The sequence below is a fragment of the Delphinus delphis genome, chromosome 19, assembly GCF_949987515.2.
Source record: "Delphinus delphis chromosome 19, mDelDel1.2, whole genome shotgun sequence".
NCBI lineage: Eukaryota > Metazoa > Chordata > Mammalia > Artiodactyla > Delphinidae > Delphinus > Delphinus delphis.
Window position 1 is genome coordinate 28,455,402 of NC_082701.1, and position 25,881 is coordinate 28,481,282.

The 25,881-nt window shown below is 55.5% G+C and overlaps 1 protein-coding gene across 3 annotated transcripts in view; it reads left to right on the forward strand.

Annotated features, from left to right (window-relative positions):
- Window positions 1-22,049, forward strand: part of BCAS3 (BCAS3 microtubule associated cell migration factor) — a 572,392-nt gene extending 550,343 nt beyond the window's left edge. For all 3 annotated transcript variants that reach the window (XM_059997244.1, XM_059997243.1, XM_059997246.1), the window contains one exon: window positions 21,254-22,049. In XM_059997244.1, coding sequence (XP_059853227.1) covers window positions 21,254-21,402 — 149 coding nt within the window. In that variant the 3' untranslated portion in view covers window positions 21,403-22,049. The remainder of the gene's footprint in view (window positions 1-21,253) is intronic.
- Window positions 22,050-25,881: the final 3,832 nt, after the last annotated feature.

A 25,881-nucleotide genomic window follows, 5' to 3' on the forward strand; every position in this document is an offset into this window, starting at 1 on the left:
AACCCTTCCATCTTTGCAGAATTACAGTACAGCCTGCCTCTCCTTTTTTCTTTTTTTTTTTTTCTGCCTCTCCTTTTTTCTAAAGTACCCCTTCCTTCTAGACATCTGTGCTGTTAGTGCGAGCTCTAGCCCGGCTTTTATCCCTGAGGAAGACCGCCCCACAGGCCTCTTGCCAGTGTTCTGAGGTCAACAGGAACTTTGTTCGGGGATGGAGCAAATCCTGGCTGCAGGCCTTCTCACTCTTGCTTGCCTGAGTCCCCTCAAGCCTGTTATTCCTTACCATGAACTGCTCCATCCACGTGCCTACCTGAAGAGGGGATTCCGGGGAGGAGAAACTTACAACCCTGGGGCAGGAATCAGGACAAGCAAGATCGAGAGTCAAAGCATTTTTGGGGAAAAAAAAAAAGGGCTTCCCTGGTGGCGCCGTGGTTGAGAGTCCGCCTGCCGATGCAGGGGATACGGGTTTGTGCCCTGGTCTGGGAAGATCCCACGTGCCGCAGAGCGGCTGGGCCCATGAGCCATGGCCGCTGAGCCTGCGCGTCTGGAGCCTGTGCTCCGCGACGGGAGAGGCCGCAGCAGTGAGAGGCCCGCGTACTGCAAAAAAAAAAAAAAAAAAAAAAAAAAAAAAGCATTTTTGGCAGGGCTCAAAATGCCTGACATTATTACACAGTCCCAATTTCCTGCAGATCCTCCAGGTCTTTTAGATATTTGGGTTTAGCAGTTAACCTTTTCCCTCTCTTCTTTCCCATCCCATTCAGTTCCTCTGTTCCTACACTAACAGGATAGAGATGCATTGTCCTCATCTCTTTCTCCACAGCACTAGCTTCATGCCTGCCCATAGCTCTCGTGTGATAATTGGCAAATGAACAGAATAGATGCAAGAGAGGGAGTTGGCTAGAGATGGAGAGGTGCTTTATCTGGCCACAGGAGACAGCCATCTCTGAGAACCAGGCCCCCTCCGTGCCCCCTTCTTCCCTGGAAAGGAAGACGTGCACCATGGAAGCTGCAACAAGCCATGTCCCACCCCCTCGACTCCCACAAGCACAGACATGGGCACGCCACCTCTCCACCCCCATTGTAAAGCCATCCAACTAGTGAATGGCAGGTCATCATGCCATTGTTCTCCCACCTGGATCCGGAGATGAGAAGCAGCTCTGCCATTTACAGGGGCTCTAACCCCATTTTGCTTGGAAGCTGGCCGAAGGGAGAAAATCTTTTCCCTTTCTGAACCTTGCTCGTAGCACAGCTTTCCCTTACATCTCTGGGCCCTGGCCAGCCCCAGCTCACACAAACCAGAGCCGGTGGCACCAGACACACTCCCAAGGAGCCACCCTTCCAGGGACCAGAGCAGCTCTGGGTCAGCTCTCCTCCCCAGCCGCCTTCCTCAGAAGCCGCTTAGAGCACCTCCGTGTCGTCCAGCAACAGATTGGAAGGCGCATTCAGGCAGAGTTGGGGAACTTCAGCCTGGCACAGACCATTAGTAACCTGAGCGAAGCTGGCAGCCATTCATCTGCCAGACAGCTGAAGGATTCGGGAGAGTCTTTGTGGCCTTAAGCAGGTTCATGAAAGTAAAAAAAAAAAGAGAGAGAGAGAGAGAGGAAATTAAAACTGTATGACCCATAGGTCAGAAAATAGGAGATGCCCTTTTTGAGCAGAGGGATTTCATTTTCCTCCCCAAGCTGTCACCAAATGGGATTCATTTGGTTTCCTTTGACCAAATTAAATCTATCAGTCTGTATGTGTGCACACATATATATGTTTTTGTTGTTGTTTTTAAACTCTGCCTCGATTTTAAAGGCCAGTAAGTTAAGCAGATATCATGGAAGTTAACCTGTTCCCCCCTGCCTTTGTTGAGAATCAGTTTTCACATTTTGCAGCTCCAGATAAAGTATCAGCCTGGTCGTGCAGCCCAGGGCCTTGAAAGGGCAGCCTGACACACCCACACCAGAGTCAGCCTGCTGCCCAGAGATAGCCAGGCAACGTGGGTGAGAATTTCCAGCAAGTCACCCTTTGCTCAGAGCAGCCTGTCAGTCCCGCTCTCGCTTTCCACAACCTGCTCCTCTGGGTGCTCATGGGATAGGGTGACCCAAGCTTGTGCCTCTGTTCGTTCCTCCGAGGCACCAGAGATGATCAGTTTCTGTAATGCTTGCAGCAGGCTCTTTGTTTAGTGTAGTACCCGGGACGGGTGCTCCATGACCCCTGACACCAAAGCCCATTGTATCCATGCTTCACTATTATACAGGTTTACCTAGTGATATGCCAGTAAATGTTTAACAACCAGCTCTCCAAAGGGAAGCAGGAAAGCCCTGATTTATAGCAGTTGGGCATTGCCATAGGACAGAACCTCCCATTACGGCCAATTTCAAGCTATCAGCATGATGTCAGTCAACCTAGCAGAATTCCTGAAAATGTAGCAGTCAGCCAGCCCCAGCACCCCACCGGTAAGCCATACCATAGTGCAAAACAACTCTCCCCCAAAGTAAAGCGAAACCTTTCAAAACCTTACTATTCGCAGAGTGGTCTGTGAACCAGCAACACTGTCTGTATCCAGGAGCTGATTAAACATGCAGAATCTCAGGCCCCATCCAGCCCTACTGAATCAGCACCTGCGTTTTGACAAGATCTCTATGCACATTAAAGTTTGAGAAGGCCCGTTTTAAAACGTAGTTGACCTGTGAGGCGGACATTAGCTCTGTCCTCCAGGATGGCTGTGACCAGTTACTCTAATTGGATCAAAATTAAATTTGAAAGTCCAGCTAAAAAATAACTGACTGCATTGCTTTCTTTCTAATATCCTCACACCTCTTGCCCCTGTTACCTTTCCCCTGTCCCCAGTCAAGAAAACAAAATCCAGGTCAAGTCAACTCTGCTCGTACACTTAGGTTGCTGAAGAAAAATCATAAGTTGTTCAGATCGGTACGTCTACAAACATACGGCCTCTACTGTCCAGTGAGCCCTGGCAGTCCTTCTGCATTTTCCCAGTGCCCCCTTTTCCGATTCTCAGTTTGCACTCATCTTTTGCAGCAGATCCCAGTGCATAGAACAGTGTCTGACACATAGGGGGTGTGCAGTAACTACTGGGTGAATGGATTGTACATTTAACCTAGGTGTTAGCAGCTCTGCTGCAGCCCCTGCTTTACTGCTGTGGCTTCTGGCCCGTTTTCATTCTCTTAGAGATTCCCCAGATCTCTGGTCCTCTAAGAGTTTGTATTTTATTATTTTTTTCCATATTATTGCTGTTTATTTGGTATGAATTAGTCTGCGCTTTATTCGGTATGGGACCTGTGCTCTGTCCACCCGGCATCTTGAAATCAGTCTCTTTCCTTCTTCATGGACGCTATGTCAAACTTCCCGTTCCCCTCAAATCTCTTACCCCACCAGCTTGTCTCTCACCCTCAGAAAATGCTGGTCACCATTTGAGCAATCCCTTGGCCTCCTGCACCCAGACCCTAAACGTCCCTGCAGCAACGTCCCCTCCCCTGCTGTCCAGAGGAGGAGCAGTTCCTACCCCAAGCCTGCCCGGCCACAGTACCCAGAGTCACCACCGAATGTCCATTTTGCCCCAGCGCTGGCCCGGTGAGCCAGGCCCTGTAATCTCGGAGTGATTTCCCTGTAGTTCCTGTTTCACCACACTCTCATGGTTTTTCTTCTGCCTCTGCTACTTGTCCATCCTTTCCCTGGGCTTGCTTTCTCTGTCGACCTTCAATGTATTTCTCCAGGCCCTTTCTTAGCCCTCTTTCCTCTCCCTCAGTGCGAACAGGGCCATCCCCTCTGCTTCCGCGGCCTCAGTTACTACCCATAAACCGATGATTTCCAAAGATTCTCCAAGTTGGCTTCCTCTCCTGATCTCCAGACCAGTCACCTGTCGATGTTTCCACATGTCCAAAAACTGAACTCCTCTCCCGCCAGCTCTGTCCTTCTCCCGGATTCACCCCATCTCATCACGTACAAAGCCCTTCATGACCAGCCACTGCCCTGTCTGCGGACTCCTCTCTCACTGCTCTGGGTGAGCTCCAGCCGAGCTGAAGTCCCCGGAGGGTCCCTAAGCACACGTGTTCCCTCTGCCTGCTGGGCCTCTGCACAAACTTCTCCTTCTGCCGGGAATGCTGTCTCCTACAGCCCCTCAAAATAACATGACTAATTCCTGCTTAGTAGACATGCCTTTCAATATTGCCTTTTCTAGAAAAATAGGATTTTTTTCGATAAGCAAAACATTTACTTATTCCAGTTGTTTTGTGTCTAAGTAAAGGTATAACCTAATACCAAAAAACTTTTCATAAACACCTGGACACATATTAAGTTTATTTTCACTTTAACTCTTTCAATCACTATTTAGCTAAACCTTGTCTTTCTTTCTTTGGCTTTCTCCCACATCCAATAGCAAAAGCCCTAGGCCTAGTTCACAGGTCCTGGGTTTAAAGTATTGACACATCTCTGTTGCAGGCAGCCTCCCTTTGCTGCTGTTGACTCTTAAGAGCTCACTAAGTCAGCAGTCAAGGTCAAGGGAGACTGACTCTTCCCCATGACTGTGGCTTCCTTCAGTCCTGGGAATGCTGTTTCACTCTCCTTTATGATCACAGCACTAAGGGTAGGAAAGAGGCTCATCCTTTTCTGTCTAGAGTCTCTTTAACAGATTCTGTCCTAGTCCAGAAGCAGCTACTCTTGGGGATCACACTGGGGGCTCAATCTTTACCTCTTACCTTCCATGAGAAATACATTTACTTCCTTGCTCAAATATATAAAACTTTCAGAAAACAATAGTATAGGCAGTACACTCTAGTACTATTTTATTTCATTTTTTTTTAAATTGGGGTATAGTTGCTGTGCAATGCTGTGTTCGTTTCTGCTGTACAATGATGTGAATCAGCTGTCTACATTTTTTTTTAATGCAGTCATGACTCACTAAACTGACTTTACAATACATCAATGAATTGTGACCTACAGTTTGGAAAGCAGGGCTCTAGTTTACTCTGCTAAATCCTCTGAGTTTTCCTGTGTGTATAGTAATTACTCAGCAGAAAAGGCTGTGAGATTCTTTTCAGCGAAAGGTCTTCCAAAGATTTCTGTCAGAAACTACTTTTTCTTTTTGAAAGGGCTGTACCGTTTTTCCTCCTTAATATGGAAAGCACATTTTGAACAGTAGACACAGCTTTTAAATGGTCATAGGAAGGGTTCAATAAGTGAATTAACAAATATCCATTAACAAAGTCCATCGACTACCTACGTTTTGCAAAAAGATGAACTAAAAGCACTATTTTTGTGTGTGCGCGCTAATATCTTTCATTTCAGGACTGTGAGAATTAAGATCTCGATAAATGTTAGCTATTGTTCCTGGAGTTGACCAGATGGGCACCCCTAAACAAATAACCCAGTATGTTGGACCATGTCGGACCCTCTATCCTCCCTCTAGGATTAGCTCTTCCAATGGGCCTTGGAACTCCTGCTTGCCTCATTGCTGAGGGCTGGGAACATTTTCGTGCTAAGGCTGCATTTCCAGTAGGACCCGTGTCAGCCCCCTTCCATCTCAGGGTGCCACATGATCACGTGACAGTAATTGCAGGCATGGGGCAGTGAATTAATTCTCTTACCTTTTAGACGTCCCTGCTCTCAGGCAAGCACTATCATGGAAGCAACTTAGCCAGTCCCTTAGGTACTTTCCTCTGCTTCACCTAGTCGGGCCCTGGATTTTCTCGCCTTCTTCAGTGCTTTCAGGGGCTCCTGTCAGCCACCTCCTCAGTAGGCCCTCACTCTCTCCCCGGGGCCGCTGCAGGCAGGCGGGCTCTCTGGAGGTACCCCTGGGCACGGTGCTGGCCCTCCAGGGAATAAAGCTTTCCCTCTCTCAGCTCACTTTCTTCCTCTCTAAGTCCAAGGGAGAGGGAAGACAGGAGGTGCAGGAAATGTTGGCCTCCTGTTCCCGTGATGTCCTGGCCGCTGTTCCCTGTGCCGAGCGCTTTGGTTGCCTTGTTTCCTCCTCTCCTTTGTCCTCACGGCCGCCACCTCCCAAACGGCTTCTACGCCTCCAAATCCATGCTAACCATGTGAGCATCCTACAGTTGTCACACCACCGCCGGGTAGACGTTCCTCTCTGCAATGTACAAAGGAGGAAAAATTAAAGCTTTGAAATGAAATCATAACTAAAACATGTGGGATTAAAAGGAGATATCCAGGGCTTCCCTGGTAGCGCAGTGGTTCAGAATCCTCCTGCCAGTGTAGGGGACACGGGTTCAAGCCCTGGTCCAGGAAGATCCCACGTGCCGCGGAGCAACTAAGCCCGTGCGCCACAACTACTGAGCCTGCACTCTAGAGCCCGCGAGCCACAACTACTGAGCCCGTGAGCCACAACTACTGAGCCCTCATGCCTAGATCCCGTGCTCCGCAACAAGAGAAGCCACCACAATGAGAAGCCTGCGCAACGAAGAGTAGCCCCCCGCTCGCCACAACTAAAGAAAGCCTGTGTGCAGCAACGAAGACCCAACACAGCCAAAAATAAAATAAATTTATAAAAAAAACAAAAAAAGAAGGAAGAATTTCCAGTTCTTAAGATCCTGTCACCTGGTCCGAGGGGTTTATCAATCACTCCTACATATTATTCCCGAGAAGGGAGACCCAGAAAAGGAAGGCATCCTTACTGTCAGGGCCTCCTCTGCCTGTCCTGTTTCCCTCTTCACAAGAGCCCAGGGCCCACACATGACAGCCTGGGCTCCTTGCTGTGATATTTCAAGTCTCTTACAGGCCTTCCTCACCTTCCTTTCCAGCCTGCTCCCCCCACACCCCTTCCACAGTCGCCCCTTATTCATATTCCATGCAGACACCCTCACCCATCACCCCCAGCACGTGGCACTGCTGACCTGGCTCTGTTCAAGGGCCTGCTGCCCTCACCCACTGCCCGGTCACCTTTTTAGACCAAGCTCAAATCTCACGTTGTCTGAAGCTTTCTCTGAATTTCTGCATCGCCTACTCACTTGACACTTGGCCCTGGGCAGGTAGTACATGTTGCCATTTCCACTAACTAGCAATGGCGGATTCCCTTCTCCATCCCACTGGGGCAAGGCTCAACTCTGGTGGTCTCTTCAGCCCCTCCGTCAGCCATACTGTGTGTCTTAGCCCAACTCCGGTTCCTCGGACTGAGTCCGATTCCTCTTTGTTACCTCTAACCACCAGCCTTTCCCTGCCCAGCATCTAGCACTGGGACAGGAGCCAAGCTGAGCCCCAGTTAATGTTTGCTGAATGACTGGATGGGTTTTCGTGGCTCCTGAGAGGTAAATGAAAGCCAGTCGGAGCAATGGAAAGAAGAATTGTGTTTAAAAGACACACTTGTCAGTTTCTGGCCAGTTCTAGATAGTTAGTTTCTGCCTCCTCCATCCCTCTCTCCTTTTCCCCTAAGGCCGCTGGAAGCCCCAGGCAAAGGCAGAGCTGTAATGGAAGTTTAGGGCTGAGAAGCTCCTCTGCACATTTCTCAGTTGCCCAAAGTCTTCTTTGAATTCTTTAACCAAAGCACACTGATTCCTGTCGACAAGGAGGAAGTGCCCATGTGACCTCATCAGTGAATCTTCAGAGTCCCCTTTCCAGGTGTTGCCCCACATGGGCAGGAATTCCTGTGGAAAACGGACAGGCTTGGACAAGGGGTGGGGAAGGGCCGTTGGACCCCCAGATAAGGGGCCTTCTCTGAAGACATGAACATGGGTAAATGGTTAACGAACGGGAGGATTTCTCTCCGTTCCTCCTCTTCTGCCAGAGAATTCACCTTTAACCATTGACCTTTCTGCGAGGTGTGAGATCTGAACAAAGTTGAACACAGTCATGGATGGTTAAATACCCAGCTTTCCCTTCTGCCCCTGCCTCTGCCCCTCTGCTGCCTCGGAAGGTGGCCTGAGGTATTTCGACCACCATCTGCCCCCACCCCAGGCGGGATGGCTGGCGACAGAGGAAAGACAAACAGACACACAGAAAATGAAAGTTGGAAGTGGCCCTCTGACCCTTTAGGAGTCCAGAGCCTGGGCTCTTGAAGCAAAAGAGTCCTGGACGAAGGAAGCCAAGCCGTGCCCATCAGATTGAATTTACAGAGGGAGGCGTTTCCGAGCACCCACCCCAGAGTCAGCTGTCTAACCTCTGACATTTGGTGATTGCTTCCTGCCCACTTCTCTTTGAACCCCACCCCTGCCCCCAGGGACCTGCAGGCCCACCACAGAAAGCATTCTTAAATGTCCTGGTAGAATCTCCCGGCACCAGGCTTCCCAGACGTACGCCGATTCCCCCCACATATGTTTTATTTAGTGTAGCCCGATAGCTTGCAGTCGCACCCCTCTGTGTGCTTAATTGAGTTTGGGGAGAATTGACATCCAGTTGCTTCATTTGTTCAGGATGATTTTTTCCCTTCTGTGCCTGCCCGCCCCACCCCCGCCAGGTTGGGGCCAGGGGGCTCATTTTTCTGGCCGGTTCCCATCATCTCCAGTTGGCCAGGACCAGCTTGCCATCTCCACTTTGATGTATGTGACTGGTGTTGGCCTTAGGGGTGGGTTGTGGGGAGGAGCAGGTGGGCCGAGCCTACCAGACCCCCCCCCCCGCCCCCGCTTCCATCCGGGCATGGGCCTGGGTCCTTTGGTTTCATACTTTATCCCTCCCCAAGCCACTGGGAGCTGAATCTAAGCATATGGTTCATGCGTTTAAGCACGTCTCCATGAGCCTTCTCTGAGCAGCCCAGCAGCACTGCCAAGCAGCTTGGAACTTAAGGCCTGGTTTCCACATTCATAGAGCCCGAGAGGGAGGAAGAAAACCTGAGGGGCTGCGGTGCCAGTGGTAACTCCACATCCTTCTCTGCTCCCATTCCCTTGTAAGGGCGAAGGCAGGACTGGGAGAAGGAACAGAGGGAAGGACAGACGAGTTCAGGCTGGCAAGAAATAGATAAAACCCTGCCTGACTGGCCTGGACGTATATCCACCACCAAACATAAAACAGACAGCTAGTGGGAAGCAGCCGCACAGCACAGGGAGAGCAGCTCGGTGCTTTGTGACCACCTAGAGGGGTGGGATAGGGAGGGGGGGAGCGAGAGAGATGCAAGAGGGAAGAGATGTGGGGGCATATGTATATGTACAGCTGATTAACTTTGTTATAAAGGAGAAACTAGCACACCATTGTGGAGCAATTATACTCCAATAAAGATGTAAAAAAAAAAAAAAAACCCTGCCTGTGCTGTGCCTCGGAACAGAGCACTAGCACTCCCCGCAAAGCGCTCAGTGGTCAAACCAGATTTTCGTATCTACTCCCTTTGATCTTGGCACCGCTGCTCTCTGAAAGGTCCATGTTGTGATCCTCTTTAAAGAAATATTTTATTTTCAATACGGACACAGCCCTTGACATAGCAGCAAAACCATCACCCCTGAGAGGCACATGGCTGTGAAGTGTGTTGGTATGTAACTTCCTGTCTTTGCCTACGTGCAGGGCTTCATCCACTGCTCTTTTGGTCCCTCAAGAGGCCCCCCGCCCCTGCCCCCGGTGCTCAGGCTTCAGGAGGCATTGGAGTGAGGGCAAGAGGTCGGCTCAGACAGGAGGTACCTTCTGGCGACGGACTGGTTTGGGGTGGGGAGTAGCTGCCGTGCTTCCCCCAACAAGAGTTTCTTTGAGAACCTCACTCCCTGCCCCCCACTTTTAAGATGGAAGTCAAATTTTCGGATTCTGCTGTGCAGAGCAGAGAGGTCACTAGGCTCTAATGCATTTACCATTGACTGCCCCTCTTGTAGTGCGTCTATTAGTGAGTAATTTGATTTGTACCTATTCATTTGCAGTCCCTGCAGGAGCCTGGAGCTGGCCCCTAGTATAATTGGTGCTGTCTCTATTTTTACATCATTAGATTAGCCCCGACTCCTGGCCACTTGTTGTCTGCGCTTGTCTGTCCATTTATACAACCTAATGTAACACAAAATTCATTACTGATCACATTACTTTCAACTCTGAAGCCAGCCTTGTGATAAACATTTGGTTAACCCCTTCCTGCCCACAGGGGGGCTGACAGAACAAATGCACTCCCACTCGACGGGCAAATCAATATTGTAATACAGCAAAGTGGAATTGCATTTCTAGATTTGTTATTTCTCCTGGAGGAGCAAATGGAAAGGCTCGTCTGAGCGAGCTGAATTGAATAATGAATAGAGGCCCGGCACCAGCAGCCAGTCTGTGGACAGAGCACAAAGGCAGCATCCGCCTTTGTGTATCCGCCCAGCTTTTTCATCTGGACGGGCGGCACCGCAGCAATTAATCGAGACTCGTGACTACGGGGTCAAGATCATAGGCTGGGGACCCTAACAGAGGCAACAGAGACCTTGACCCCATCACCACTGTCCTAGCTAAGCTTGGCCTAGGACAACTGAACTAAGAACTAGGTTCATTTCCTTAAAACCTTCACTGATACGAAGGCACCAGCCCTATGGCCTTGGCAGTAATGCCACCAAGCAATTAAATTAAATCCATTACTAAACTAATGTTTACCATTTGGAAACAAATATACAAAATGTTTCCTATTTAGAGTCAGGTCAGCAGTGTTGGGGTTGCTGTGAGCTGTGCCCATCTCCAGGGTGAGCACTCTTTGGTGTGGAAGTGCCGCGTGTGCCTAAAAGTGGTCCTAGATCTCAGATGGGGATGTTGGTGAGCAGCCTGGGGGATTCTGGTCCAGGAGCTGACCAAGAGCCTTAAAGGGACCTGTATTCAATCTAGAAGAGTCTTATCTACCCCCACCCTGGTTATCCCCTCCCCAGCCCCCATTTGTCTCTGGGGAGCATCCACACCCACTCTAAGTCATTAACTTGCAGGACAGTTTGTTTCAAAAAGAATACTACCCCGACTTATTAAGAAAGTCTCGTAAAGCCTATACCACAAAGATTAGAAGAACAGACATAGAGGAAGTAGAATGGAACCCATTACCATGAAAGTCATAAATCCCTAAGTAAAAATAAGCCGTAAACTGGAGATACTCAGTTGGGAAGGGAAGCTGGAAAAGGCAGCCTGTCTAGGGGATGCTTGAATTCAGGGAAGTCCTGAACGGGAGGCTGGGGAGAGGCACCGAAGCCTCGGGTGAGCGCGCCTCCTTTCTATTGAGTGGGCCACCCTTCGTCTCACCGAGGCCGGCACCTTGGACCGTGCTGCCCGTTAACCCGTTCGGAGCCCTGACAGGCCAGAAATGACCAGCAATCCTGTGAGACGTGGAGGTCCCAGGGATTCCCGGAGACGGCTCCCAGGCCTTCTCCACTCCTCTGCTTCCTTCACGCCTCCCTCCTCTTCTCCGTGCGTAGGGGCAGGCAGGCTGCCTCACCCTGCCCGGCCTGTGAGAGGCTCCATTTCCCATAGAGGGCTCTGGGACCAGGCCAGAGGCTCTCGAGCGCATCCTGTTGTGAGAAACTACAGAGAGGAGATCCCTCAGCAGGGCGTGACGAGACACATCCAGGCAGTGGAAGGAGGACACAACCCGAGGCGAGCCTGGGTTCGGCAGCCGTGTCCCCAGGGCCGCTCGCCTCCCCGCCCCTGCCCAGCCCACAGTGCACTGACTTGTTCAGTCAAAGCGAGCCTGCTGCTTGGGCCTCAGCTGGCCATCCTCTCAGGTGGGTAAGTGGGATGGTGGGGGAGAGGGCGCGGCATGGGCCCCAGCCCCATCAGCTCTAGAAAACAGCTCAGAGCACAGGCCTTAACTGTACAGAACGGGACAGATCAGTGGCAGGGAGCAGACTGGGTCAGCCATGGAATGAGAGATGATGGCGATTTCTTAACCTTGATGGAAGGGGAAAGCCACATCTTACCAAACTCTTCCGCTGCATCGGAGAGAATTTAATTACATTTGGACATTTGAATGAGAACCGGATGTGGCTCGAGCCCATCAGGCCAGCCGTGTTCGAGGAGCAGCATCTCTCCTGTGGTCCATGAGCCCCTGCGCTGTCTCACAGCCCCAGAGGGCGGCTCGGGAAGACCCCGCCCGGGAGCTCGGTGGGGTCTTCCGAGCTTCAAGGCTGGACTTCAGGAGGCAGGAAAGTCGACGCTGGCTGCCGGACACCTGGTTCCCTGGGACAGCTTCCAAGCTCTGTGTCCTCCCCAGAGCCATGCTGAGTGGGCATGGCCACGGGGCCCCATATGCAGACGCACACAAAGGAGGCCCGTCCAGCACCTGGCTGGGCGTCCTCTACCGCCACGCCGCCCCCCTGCATCTACCTCAGATGGCATCTGCCGCAGCTCTGCCCCCCGTGTTGTGCTGCTGGCCTGGAGCTAGAGGGGGCATTTTGGGCCCTCCTGGGTGAGGACCGCTTCTCCAAGGGCCTCAGCCTGCTGAAGCATCAGAGATGGCAACCCCAGCTTTCTACCCAGGACCCCACTGCAGTGAGAGTGGTCTCTCCCACGCGCTCCGGGCGTATCCTGCTTCTTGAAGCACCTTCACATCCTCTTCTGTTTAGAGCCTCCCACGCCCTGTGAGGTCTGCAGAGCAGCCCCTCCCCTGCTGCCTGACAGATGGTGATGCAAATGAGAAGTGAAGCAACCTGCCCAGGTCATTCAGCACGTTGGCGGCAGGACTGGGGCTAGAGCGAGTCCTCCTCGACACCCACAGGGAGGTTCAGCTCAAGGCTGCTCCTACATCTGGCTGATCTCAAGCATGGTTTCAGCCAGATTTATCACATAACTCAAAAGCAGGGACCCGTGAGCCAGGTCAGCTCAGCCTTTGCCATCCCCAAGTATAATATGCTGTGACAGGACATACTCTGCCTGGGTCAGGATTTAAAGTTAGACAGATGTAGTGACACCAAGAGGGTCCCCACACATGGGGTGCTGGTCGAGGTGACCTGGGTGGGTGATGCTGCTCTCTTCTCCTTAAGCCAGGACTTGAGAGGGCTTGGGTCACATGGGCTGCCTGGGAGCGGGTTGTGGCAGCCTTCCTGGTCTTTCCCTGGCTGGGGCTGGTGCCCTATCATGGCTGTTGTAGGAGGGACCCAGGGGAAGGCTCCAGCCCCAGACAGGCCAGCCTACCCTGTGGCCAATACCACCTAAGTCTGGGAAGGGATCCGGGGCTGGGTTGTGAGCTGCTCTGCCTGGAACTCAGATGCTCTGCTCCCTTCTCCACCCCCAACACACACAGACACACACACAGACACACACACACACACACACACACACACACACACACACACACACACGCATCCTGGACCTAGCCTACCTCTGTGCCCCTGTCTCATGTATTAATGCCAGACTGGCCTGCTGTCACGAATAGGGTTTCCAGAGGCCTGAGGACCTTTCCTGTTGGAGGGAAGAAAGGTGATGTGCCTTTTCCCCAGTTTTTCTGGGTGGGGCCTAAGGCACAGAGAGGGCTCTCCACTTGCCAGTTTTCTCAACCATCCTTTCCAGGTATTGATCGTGACTTTCACCTTCCAGGGAGGGGCCAGTGGATGCCCAGAAGGGTCTGAGGTCTCCTTGAGGCCTCAGGTCTCCCCCCAAAACCCTGAGGTTATTAGGCAGCTGTGCGTGGCCCCAGTGGCCAAGGGACACACTTCCAGGTGCCTGAGCCATGAGCAGCAGATATTTGCCCTTCATGTTTGGAGCTGGCAGCGGGGGAGGGGTTGGCGAGGGGCAAAGCAGGCCACGTAGCCTTGGCCTCATTCTGTGATGTTCTGGGTCTCGGTACCTGCGGGGGTCAGGAGCAAGAGCTGGGCAAGGAGATAAGAAAGCGTGTTTGTGGGAGCCCTGTGGGTTGGAAGAGACTCCTGCCAGGAGGGAAGGCATGTACCTGCCCACCGGCTGCAGGACTCGGGCCGTTGGCACAAGCTCTTAGGGACCCCAGGCTGGGTGTGCAGTGAGATGACCAGAAGTCGGGTGGAATCAGTGGGCCAGGGCTCTGTGCTCAGACACAGGTGTGAAGCCCTGGAGATACCCAGGCCATTGTTAGCTATCTTCTCCACTCCCTCATTCCATCACCCAGACCAGGATTCCCATTATCTGAACTCCGAAGGCCCTTTTCATCCTCAGCCCCTCAGCTTCGAGAAACTGCCCTCCTTCCTTCCACAAGTGTGCCCGGGAGGGGAATAAAAACCCCTGCTGGAGGAGAAAAGTGATACCTTCTCAGCCTTACCCCCCAGCCCCCATCCTTCCAAGACCTGGTGTTGGTGGAAGAAGAGGATCCCTGGTCTGTTGGCCTCTCTGCGGGCTCTGGAGCCTGCGGAGGGTGCCTGAGGGTGGGATACGGCAGGGCTGAGAGGACAGGAAAAGGGAAGGTGCAGGGGGGCCGTGCAGCCTCAGTTCGGTGTGTCAGGGTGGGAGGAAAATCAAGGCCTCCCTACAGGCTGCCTCCTTTAACTGCTGCCCTTTTAACCTCCTAAAAAGTGCCCTGGGGCTGAGGCTGGCTCCAACCCAGAGTGTGGTCTGTGACAGAGCTGTCAGGGTTTCCAGAAGCCATCTCAGGCAACTCCATCTCTGTCTCCCTGAAGAGACCCCCACCTCTGTGAGCCACTCCTGTTCTCTGGAAGAGAGAGCAGTAGTTTCCAGGCCCAGGGCTGCTGTAAGACAAGCAGCCCCTAGCCGTGTCCACCCCCTAGTTGGCCTCCGGATCACCTCTTCGGGTTCCAGCACCAGGAAGCTGACCACCCTCCTGAACCCGCAGGATGCAGCCAAGCCCCCCACCTCCTGAGCGCCTCTCTCTCCGAGCCCCAGCTTGCATAGCTGGTCCCAGGCCCTTGTTGGCAGGCCCCTTGCTGACAAAGTCGATTGCTTGGGGCAGACCCCGTTGAGATCCACTTGCTGAGCTTGAAGCAGTCCTGTGGTCCCCTGGTCTCCTCTCTGTATATTCCTTTCGGAGAAGATGCTAAAAATCACTAATCTCCTGCTCAGAGGACCTCCTTCCCCCCACCCCACTCCCTGACCTCAACCCCTCAGCCGAGAACCCTCACGGCAGAAGGGGATGGAAGCCATTTCTGTTTGCAGACCTCTGAGCCAGGCGCTGGGCAAGATGGGGCAGTTTGGCTGACAGTTCCGTGCTCTGGGGCCACCCACTCCCCTGAGGTACCACTGAGCCCAACCCAGACACGGGGCTTAACCACAGGCCCCGCTGATGGGGAAGAACTGGGAGGTGGACGCAGGAGGGAAAAATCAATGCACGTCAACAGGGTTGGAAATTTATTTTCCAGCTCGGAAGAAGGTATTTTCAAAGAGGCAAGGAGGGAAATGAAAAGCTGTAAACACATATCTGCCATCTTCCTCTTCAGGCCATTTCTTGATTAAAAAGAAAGACTCTTTCCCAAGATCCAGTGGAGAAGGGGGAGCGCGAACCGGTGGGGCCTGGATGGCAGAGACACCTGCTGGGGAGGGAAGATGGAGAGGGACCCCGAGGTCCTGTGGATAATCACAGGCGCTAATACAATTGCAGCAATGAGAGTAACTCACATTTGCTGACGGGAAGCTTTAAGCACTTCATGACGCGCTCTACATGCATTGTTTAATTTAATTCTACGACCGCACTATGAAAGAGACACTGTTACCCTCCTGCGCAGGAGACTGAGGCACAGAGGTTGAGTAACTTGCCCCAGATCTCCCAGGTAGCAGGGCCCAGGGCCTGTGCTCTTAACCACTGCCCTCATCTGCCTCCCCAGCCTGGGCCGACATTGCCCCCCCCACTCCTCAGGCCCTTGAGGCTGAGGGGTAAGGGTGGGGGGCATTCTCCCTCCTCTCTGCTGGAAGTGGGCGGTGGGTACCACCTAAGACTCCACCCCAAGGCCTAATCCTGCTCCCCGCAGGCCGCCTGGGCGGTTAGCTTGGGACGGGGGTGTGTGGCTGCAGCCAGGGCCCCGTAGAAGTGCTCTGCTCATCCCTTTAATGAGCAGCATCGAGGCTGAGTGTGCAGAGCTGGGCCGGCTGGAGCCTCTGAGCACACCAGAGGGGCCCGGCAGTAAATGCTACTCCTTTTGTGGCAAGGGAAGTGCCAGGGAGGCCTGGGGACTGAACCCCAGGGGTCCCAGGGACCCTCCGCCCAAACACGCACACAGAACTGCCCTCACTGACCCCATCGGGTCCCGGAAACAGACCTTCCTCAGCCGAGTCCCGAGACGGGCTCTCCACAGGGCCCTCACCCACCAGAAGCCAAAGGGGCTTCCCTCGGGGTCTCTGGCCAGCCACCCTCACTGCCACCCGGCCTGGAGGAGGCCTGGAGAAGGTCAAGCCCAAAGTAGGACTTCACTCCTGACCTTCCCCCTGGGGTCTCCTGCCCTCCTGGGCTCCCCCAGCTCCTCCCAAAGCTCACATAGACCCTGTGTCCTCAGCGGTTCACCCCCTCCCCAGGGCTCAGGGAACCAAGACCATAGCGCTTAGTAAAGTGACTGTTCCTGTGAAGAGAGACCTGCACCCAGTCTTACCAGACATTGCACGGCCTCAAGGGAGTGAAGGGTCTGTGCCCAGGGGAGAGGACGGTCCCAGGGAGAAGAACCTCCATGGTGAAGCAGCCTTGGGGACCAGCAGTCCAGCGGGGAGGACCAGAGAGAGGGGCTTCCTCATGCTCTGCCCCCCGTGCCATCTCCTGTGCCGTGTAAGGTCCCCTTCCTGCCTCATCCTCTGCCTCTCCCTGGGTGGAGCCCTGCCCTGCTCATCGGCACCCACCCACGGCTCGCAGGAGCCAGGCTGCTGCTCCTGCCTTTGCAAAGGGGCCTCAGTAATCCTGCTGGGAGATGAGGGGCTGGGGTGATGGTGGAGTGAAGGACGGAAGACAGGCTCCCTCATCCTGCGTGGCCCAGCCCAAGATGGGGCAGCTAAGCTCCTGCCTCCTCACATGCTCCCTGGGTCTCCGTTGGCATACACGCCCAGGGAACCAGGCTCGCTTCTCCCTAACAAGGCCAGCCACCTCTTTGTCCGCCTCTGACACCTTCGAAATTTGCCAGGCTCCATAGAGAGTGAGGGCAGCACGAGGGCTGAGCTTTCTCTGTCCTTTGCTTACTTCATGAGAGCCAAGGCGCCTCCTTTTTGCTTGCTGCTCATTCCACTGCCCCCCTACCCGCTGTGGCTTACCCATCCTGGCCCAGGGCGTAGAGGGGCAGCAGGCCCATTTTCCAAAAAGAGCCAGCAGGGAATGGGTGGACACAGCCAGTGGGGAGCACTGGAGCCAGTCTTAGCGGTTTCTGGAGTTGTCACATCACCGTCCTGGGGCCTGCAGCGGCCCAGTTCTCTCTCGTGGGGGGTTGTGTACCCAGAGCCAATGGCTTCCTGCTCTTCCTTGGTTTTGCTGCCTGCAAGGTGGGGAGACCAGCACCCACCTCCCAGGAGCACGAAGGCGCTGGAGAATGTGAGGTCATAATAGGATTTTCTGTCCAAGTCCAGTCCATTGTCTAGGAGCTACTCTTCATCCCCTACCTCGCTCTGAGGCCTGGAGAGCAGCCTCCTTTAGAGCTAGCTTTTTCCCACCGGCCAGAATCCACCTACTTCTGCTGAGTGGGGAGGCTGCCAGGGATGCTTGCTTAGTCCCCCACCACAGAGCCCCCAGCTCTCTCTCCTGCAGCCCTGGCAGGTTTCTGGTGGGCTTTCCCCACAGGTCCACCTCAGCTGCAGGAGAGCTGTTCAGACCCAGGGGTCTGGGGATTGGGGGAGGAGGGTGGCAACCAGAAACTGGGCCACTGAGTCAGAACATCCGGAGGCATCCCCGAAAACTCAGCCTTTGTCTGTCTCCTCTTCCTCTCCTGGCATCCCACGTGCATGGGGCGCAGCCGGCACTGCATGGGCCAGAGGCTCCTTCCCTCTCCCCCACCACCCGTCACCCTCACCAAAGGGGGTCTCGGCTGTGTGACGACACTTCCATCTCTGGGACCCCCAAGACTGGTCCTCAGGCCCCTACACATGCATGTCACTACAGAATTCTGCTGCAAGCTTACCCTCCTCCCAGTGTGACTTCCCCACACCTCCCGATACCCTCTCCTCCTGCTTGCAGAGATCAGTGTACTTCTCCATCATTGTCCGGGTCTTTTCCCAAAAGGTTCCTCAATGCTCTTCTTTTCACAAGGGAAAAAAAAAACAATGCCAACAGCCCAGCGTCCATGAGCAACCCAACAGTAACAAAGCATGTGTTCAGGATGGAGGAAGGTAAGGCCACACACTTCCGTTTGCCACTTGCTCTGAGGGCTGGGCGGCTGGGTGGCCTGAGGGGCAACCGTGTGTGCACCCCTCGAACACGTCCACATCCGCTTCTGCACACGCTCATCCTGTCTCAGCGAGAAGAAGAGAGAGGGACTTGACAGAGGCATGTAGGAAAGTGCCCAGGCCCAGCCGGGCCCCTGCTTCTTGTACTGGTAGTCATGCGCAGAAGCAGCGCCACATCTCCTTACCACATCGTTCATTCATTCATTCGAGAAATGTTTTTTGAGCACCAGCTGTTTTCTAGGCCCTGCTGTTGGCACTAGGGAATACAGAGAGAAAGCACAGAACTGGCCCCCGAGAGACCCTCCACCTGGATGGAGACACGCGTGTGAGCAGGCGGTGCACAGTGTGCTAGAGGGCCCGGGGCAGGAGTGGGTACACAGCGCAGTGGGGCCTGGCCGGCTCCGCCAGCACAGGCTCGTGCTTGCCCTTAGCTTTGAAGATGAGTAGGCGCCCTAGGGGCCTAGGGAGCCTGGGAAGAGCTTTTCCGTCAGAGGAAGTTGGATGAGCACCAGCCCAGAGGCCTAAGGCAGCCTGGAGAGGCCCCCAGACTGCCCAAGCTCATTACTGGTTCCTCAAATGCAATAACAGGAGAGGTTAGTGAGGTCTTGCGGGGGGCGGGTCAGTCATGGAAGGCAGTTCGATAGAGCTGAGGGGTTTAGACCTTATCCTGAGGACGCTTAGGAGTCGATGAAGATTTTTAAGCAGAGGAAAAGCAAGATGAGGTTTGTGCTACAGACAGAACACCCCGGCTTTGGGATGCGGTGGCTTGGAGAGGGGGGTCTGGAGGGCAGGAGACCAGTAGGGAACTTTGGAACTTATCCAGGCAGGAAGCACAGGCCTAACCCGGCAGTGGCCGTGGGCATGGAGAGGAGGGAGGAGGCCCGGGGAGATGTACGGGACATAAATTCACCAGAGCTCGGTCGCCCTGGGAGATGGGACCACTTCCCTCACGTCCCAGGCCTCACTGGTAAAGAGAAAACACGAGCAGGACAGCTCAGGCTCTACCTGGCCCCCGAGAGCAGCAAACTCATCTTGTAAGTCCCTTTGGCAACCATCCCTGCACTGTCACAGGATGGGATGACGGGCGTCCGCCCAGACTCGCAGGGTGGGGTCCCTGCGGGCCTGTGCTGAGGGGCAGAGGGGGTGCCACGCTCGGTCCTGGGCTCCCGGCCCCTCGGCTTCCTTGCTAGTGGGGATGTGCCGGCGCTGGGCCTCCAGAACGTCAGGCATGGCTTCCAGCTCTGGAGAGGTGCCGACCTTCCCCATGCCGGTTGCCTTTTCTGCTCCTTCACGTGAGGCTTTCTTCCTTGGCTCAGGAAGCCCCTGCTCTTGCTGCGGCCACTGCTCCTGTCTCCTGCCCTCCTGGCCCTGCTGCCAGCGCCCCCTAGTGCTGGGACAGCCTGCACCAGGGCCAGGGCCTCTGGAATCAGAGATCTCCCACAGACTCCTCGTCCTGACGCTTCCATACAGAAATCCTGGGACCTGTTATTTGCTTTCCTGTCCTGTCCCTCTCTCGGCACAATGGCCTGGACTCCCAAATGAGGGGGAGGCTAGAGGGCGATCCACATCTAGATAACTCTCGGCTTATCTCAGGGTTGGGCCCAACGGGGCAGCCAGTGTCTCTTGGAGATCAAGGGCCATCACCAAGCCTGTAGCCTGTGTCCACAGCCCCCATCTGCTGAGGGGTTCTGGTGTCCAGGCACACACACCTTTCCAGCCTGAGGGCCCCTCACGCCTCACACAGGACCAGGAGCCTGCTCTGAAGGAGGGCAGCACAGACTCCCCCAGCCCGTTCTGTGGCTGCCTCTGCTGGGTCACCACGATGCTTTGGGGGTCACCCGCAGGGAGGGGGGGGATCGGTGGTTATTTCCTGGCCGACTGGTGATGGCCGGCCCAGGAGTAAAGGCCATGACCCATTCCCTAACCAAAGCCAGCTGTGCTGCGTGTGTACGGTGGCAGGGAGCCAGGGAGCAGGTGCAGGCTGGAGATAAAAGAGACCAGACAAGTGTAACACTCGAGCACACCTTGCCGTTTCAGATGACTGCTTTGAGGTCCTGGGCTCCTGGGGTGGACACGCAAGACCCCCTCAGTCCCAGGCAGGTGTACCTTGGGGAAGGAGAGGTTGCGGGTACCACATCTCGGCTTGGGGCCCAGAGTTTGCCCAGGGATGTGTGTGCCCACATCTCAGAGCCCACTGTGAGGGAGAGGGTATAGGAACTGGCCACTTTCAAAAAGCCAAGAAGTAATTCTCTCTTCCTTGCATTCGGCTCGCCAGGAAGTCTATCCCCAGCCCACCTACCCCAGTACTTGTCTTGGATCAAGAGATGGTGGGCAGTTGGGTAAGCTGCCCAGAGTTGAACGAGAGGGAGCCAGGTGCCATACGCAAGATGGTAGCGTGGCTGTGTTGACGCCAGGGAAGGGGCAGAGGAGGAGATGGGAGCCTCCCTGCCTGTTTCCCAGGTTGACTCCGAGCATAGAAATTCTGGGGGCCCTCCAGGACACTTGGGAGCCCAGAAGAAGGGAGAAAGGAGGCACTCCAGGCACGTAGGCCCCTCTCAAACCTGGCATTCCCTCCTGAAGGGAAACAGGTCACTTTCCAGGAGGTGCCGCAGATGGACCGGGGCCTGGCCAGCAGGCAGACTGTGTGGGTGAGAACGAGCGAGCGAGTGGCTAAGCCAGGGTTGAAGCTCCCTGGCAGGGGAGGGGAGGGAGACAGATCAGGTAGGGAAGCGTCGGTCCTTCCCATGTCCTGGCTTCTCCCCTCCTGCCAGACTTGTAGCTCCAGGATAGGAGCCTCTCATGGAGTTGGGGAGCATGCTGGCTAAGCACATGCCCCATGTATGGCAGTGTGGTCCAGACAGATCATCAGGGCGGCCATACTTCTGGCTAAAGGGGCTCCCACAATGAGGGGGTAACTGGAGCCCGCCAGCCAAGGGGGCTTCGCCCTCTTCAGGGGGAGCCTCCCTGTGCCCCGAGCTGCCACCCGGCCCGTCCTTCCCCCGCAGAAGGATGTAAATGGACCCAGATTGGTGCCTCAAGGCAGGCAGCCCGGCCCAGGGGCTACCCCCGCCTCCCCAAGACGGCACTCTGACCGGGCCTGGCCCGCCCTTCTGTCTTGCAGAACTACAGCGAGAGGGAAGCATCGAGACTCTGAGTAACAGCTCAGGTTCCACCAGCGGCAGCATCCCGAGAAACTTCGATGGCTACCGATCCCCACTGCCCACCAACGAGAGTCAGCCCCTCAGCCTCTTCCCTACCAGCTTCCCGTAGGTACCAGCAACCTGCTTCTGACTGGCTGGCCCACTCACCTGCTGGGGGGAGGGGAGAAGTCCCCGCCCTGGTCCTGCCCTTCGGACTCTGCTCGTCTTTTACCACCACCTTCCCCAAGCTTCGTGACAACAGCCGCCCCCCCTCCCTGGATTGAGAAGAGACCCTTCTCCAAAGCACCTTGGCTCACCATGACCTCTGCCCCCCATCAACGGGGCCGTGGCTGAGAGAGACTCTGCAGAAGCTCCGTCCCCTCCTCCGTTTGCACATGATGTCCTGCATTGGACCCGCTTTTGTATTTTCTAACCAAACCCTTCGGGGGCCTGGGTGGGGCGAGGGTGGGTGGTCCGGCGGGCACTTTGGCCCTGAGCGACAGCCCCAGCTCACTCCTGGCTTCGGCACACGCTGCCCAGCTTCCCTTGGCCAACCTGCTTCTGGCGTTGAACTGAGGCCCAGCGTATTAGGGAAGGAGGAAGGAAGAAGAAACCCCCCTTCCTCTTTTCTTTCCCCTTTGGCTCATGGAAAGGATTTGTCTTTCTTGTCTGTAAGCCCTTTTACCCTGGTCCTGTACTGTTCAGTGAAGGAAACCCTGGTTACTGAGGCCCTGTCAAAAAGTGCACGTCTTGTTCAATAAATCACGCTGCAGTTGGTGTCCATCCCTGAGTTGCTGGGGTCAGGGTCCTCTCCAAGCGCTGAGCAGAGTCCTGTGGGCCTGACCGTGTGTCCCTGCTCCACACGTGCAGCTGAGGGGGAGTCTGGGAGGGGGGAGGAAGGAGAATGAGGATGTTTACTCTTGAACTGGGGCAGGGTCTGACTTAAATCCATTCTCTGACCTTCTTGCCTGTTACCAGAGCCATTGAGTTCTGGGGGCATCCCAGGCCCGGACCCTCCCTGGCTGTGGCAGTCAGGGCTGGTCAGGTCCTTGGCATGTGCTTCTGGGCTGCTGTGGGAAGGAGAGCCTGATGAAGACTCTGGCCTCATCTTTGGGACAGGCTCCCTGTCATTACCTCTCCTCAGACTCAGAAGGTGACGGGTGGTCAGGTGAAGGTGGGTCTCCCAGGAAACCTGGCTGGAACCTTGGATGACAAGTTCCTGATGTGGTTCCCCTCCCACCTCCCAATTCTGGACCTAAAGTGAATGGCAGGAAGGAGACAGGAGCCAGGGGAGTGAAAAGGGGTAGCCCCAGTCCCGCCTTCCCAGAGACCCCAGAGAGGCCTGGGAGGATTGAAGGAAACCCACTGATCCAGGTGTGGTTTGGGGTGAAGTTTAATGTAACAGCCACAGAAGAGTTCACAAACAAGCAGGCCTTCCCATCCAGCCGTCCAGCCAGAGCAGGGGAGCTCCAGGGCCCCCGCCCTCTTCGCACGCACCCCATCCAACCCTGGCGCCTGCGGAGAGATTAAATCTTCAGTGCCCTCCACCCGACCAGCTGGGCATGCTAGCAGAAGGGGGACCTGAATCACGCTCGGCTCTGAAGGCTGAATAGATGGCCCTGCATAGGGTGGCTGAAGCCAGTCCCTCCTGCCTGGGAACCTGCGGGGTGAGGAATCACATGCCAGAGTGAGGCATGCTGGGAACGGAAGGAGGCCTGGGCCCAGTCGGGGCTGCGGGAGGAACAGCAGCTTTTCCCGTTCCAGCCCACCTGGAGACACTGATGTGCCTGGCATACCCCCCACCCCAGCCAGAGCAGTGTTTCAGTCAAAAGGGGACAGGGAGGGAGGGAGGGGCGTGCCACCAGATTGCCTATGCACACTGGCCACGGAAGGAGCTCAAGGAAGGGTCAGGCCCTCTGAACCCACCCTAGGGCACGTGGATGGGGCAAAGATGGACAGCCAGGAGCGCTCTCCAACCACACAGGGGACCGGCTGGCAGCTTAGAGCCAGGAGTCCTCCCTGGCTCAGCCCTTTCCCTCCAGGGGGTGCAAAACAGCTGTGGCCTCCTTCAGTCAGGGAAAGTGGTGGGTGTAGGGCTGAGCTTGCAGGACAATCTGGTTATTCATCTGCTCACAGCTAGGGCAACTCTTTGAGTATGTGGGGGAAGGGGGAGGATAAGAGAGGCCAGATAAGCTGGCCCCATGGCGGCTGCCACTGGAGCTGGGGTTATCAGAGAGGCCTCGGGTCTGGCCCCCGGCTAATTGGAGAGGTTATAGACCCTGCCACAGCCTGTAATCAGCTGGAAGTGAGACTGGGCCCCAGGGTGGGGGGCTTTACTGCCCACTGGCCCGGGAGCAGCCAGCCTCCTGTCCTCTAGAGATAACACCCAGGGCAAGGTCCACCTCACCCCGGAGCAGCCCCAGCAGACCCCCATGATGGCATCACCCTAGGAGGCCATCGGAACATGCATCTAACTGTGGCCTGACCAGGTGACCTTGAGGAAGCCATGTGACCTCCCTGATTCTTACAGCCCTACCTGCTCAACAGGCAATCACTATGGACTTTCTCTCAACTTGATGGAGGAAAAAATACCTTCATGGTTTGCGAGGAGGCTGATGGGAGCTGGAGTGGCAGCTCAGGGAGGGAGGGCACTGTCTGGGACTGATTGGAGAAATGGCCCAGTGGTCCCAAGGTAAATTCAGGTACACGGCGCTCTGTCAAACACTAGTGTCGGCTCCTCTGGAAGCAAGCAGAGGCCAGAGCAGGCAGCTGCCGGTCTAAGACTGGAAATGGTTTCTCACTGCTGAGTTTTCTGATTTTCACAGATCAGGGAATCTCTAAACTAGAACGCACCCAAAAGAGCGCTATTCGGTTCTCATTTTGCAGATGAGAAGCCTGAGCCTGAAAGAAGCCTCGCCCAAGGTTAAGAAGTCACACAGCTAATCTGCTGACCCCTGTCTGCTCCATGCTGCCTCACATGCCCAGGCCAGTTCCCTTAGAGGAACTGCATTCTGCACTGACCTCCCTGTCCTGGGCCCGCACACAGTCCAAGACTCTGAGGCCACTCACCCCCATTCCCTACTCCTAAGAGCGTCCAGCCCTGGCCCCTGGCTAGCTTTATAGCTGCTCCTTTGTCCCCGTGTAACTGAGAAGGCAGCCCCCTCCTGCAGACCTAGAGCTGGGAACTCTGGGGGCAAAAGGGAAGAGCATCTTGTACCGTCTTGTATTCAAAGCCAGAGCCCAGCCTGAGGGTGGGGCCCTGGAGTCTCAGTACTGCATTGCTGCAGGAGCAGGTGTAGCTAGTGGGACAGCAATGACATCACCAGCTTCTAAGGAGTGGCCTTGCTGTTTCTTAAGGTCCTTGGGTCCCATCCCAGCTCTGCCACCGGTAGCTGTGTGGCCTCGGGTAAATTACTGCACCTCTGGGCTCATCTGTAAAGTGGGGGGAGGGGAGCACACCCAGCGGAGAAAAGCAACAAGGGCCAAGGAGGCAAAGAGGAAGCTGCAGGTCAAAAAAGCGAAAGATTGGTTGGAGGCCCAGAGGCTGACCGGAGGCCAGGTAGCTCTTTGGCGGGGAGGGGGAGGGCAGGTGAGGCGACGCTGGAGCCCGCCCGAATTGTCGAGGACTACCCCCAAGCTGCTCCAGGGAATCATGGCCCTGCTCCAGGCGAAAGCGTTTCTGCGAAAGCTAATCAAGAGCCTGGTGAGCGCGCGCAGGCCAGCCCCGCCCCTCTCTCGCAGGTGGGCTGGTCCTAGGAGGGTCCTTTTTGTGCTTTGCCCCCCTCTCAAGCCACACAGCAGCGTGGCCTGTTCACTCTGCCACGATCCCAGGCACCCACACCCATGACCTCACACCCGTGCTCGTCCACGCACTGGCAGCTTCACAGATGTGCACCTCACTTTTACCAACCCCTGCGTCCCAAGCGGACTGCTGCGAACCGAGGACCTCGACCCCAGAGCATAGAGTAGTCGGGAGCTCTCAGGGTTATGGAATCCCCAAAACTCTGGGGAAGTCGTCCCAAATCCGGCGGGGATGAGTCTTGGGTTGCCGGGCCCTGTGACCTTGCTTGCCCTCAGGTGCACAGCGACGACCCTCAAGGGCCAGGGCTGTCCCGCGCCAGAGCTGCCAGCCTGGGCCTTGCTTTCGCGTCAGCTTGGAAGACTGGGGACTGGGCCGCAGAGGCCGTGCTGCCCAGGCACTTCCAGGGACATGATCCGAAGAAGTGGCCCCGCCGCCTGTCCCGGCGCAAGGCCTGGGCCACAACGCAGCCGGGAAGAGGTCGCGCCTCCCGCTCTCCCCGAGCCCCCCGCCCCATCCCAGCCACTTGGCCCGACCCTGCGCGGGGTAATTGGGTCGGGAGGGAGGCGACGGACGGGCGGCGACTCCAGAGAGACTGCGAGCCTGTCAGCCGCAATTTGTCTAAGTGGACGGGACAGGCCGGGCCGCTGCGGGCCGGGGTCATCGAGGCCGCGGCCCCCACCCCAGCCAGACCCGGGACCGCGGGGGAGCCGGGCCGGCCACTAAACGGGGCTGGCTGGCGCCAAGGCTCCGGGAGGCGCAGGTCCGGCCGGGAAGCCGGGGATGGGGAGCAACTCTGTCTATTCTCCC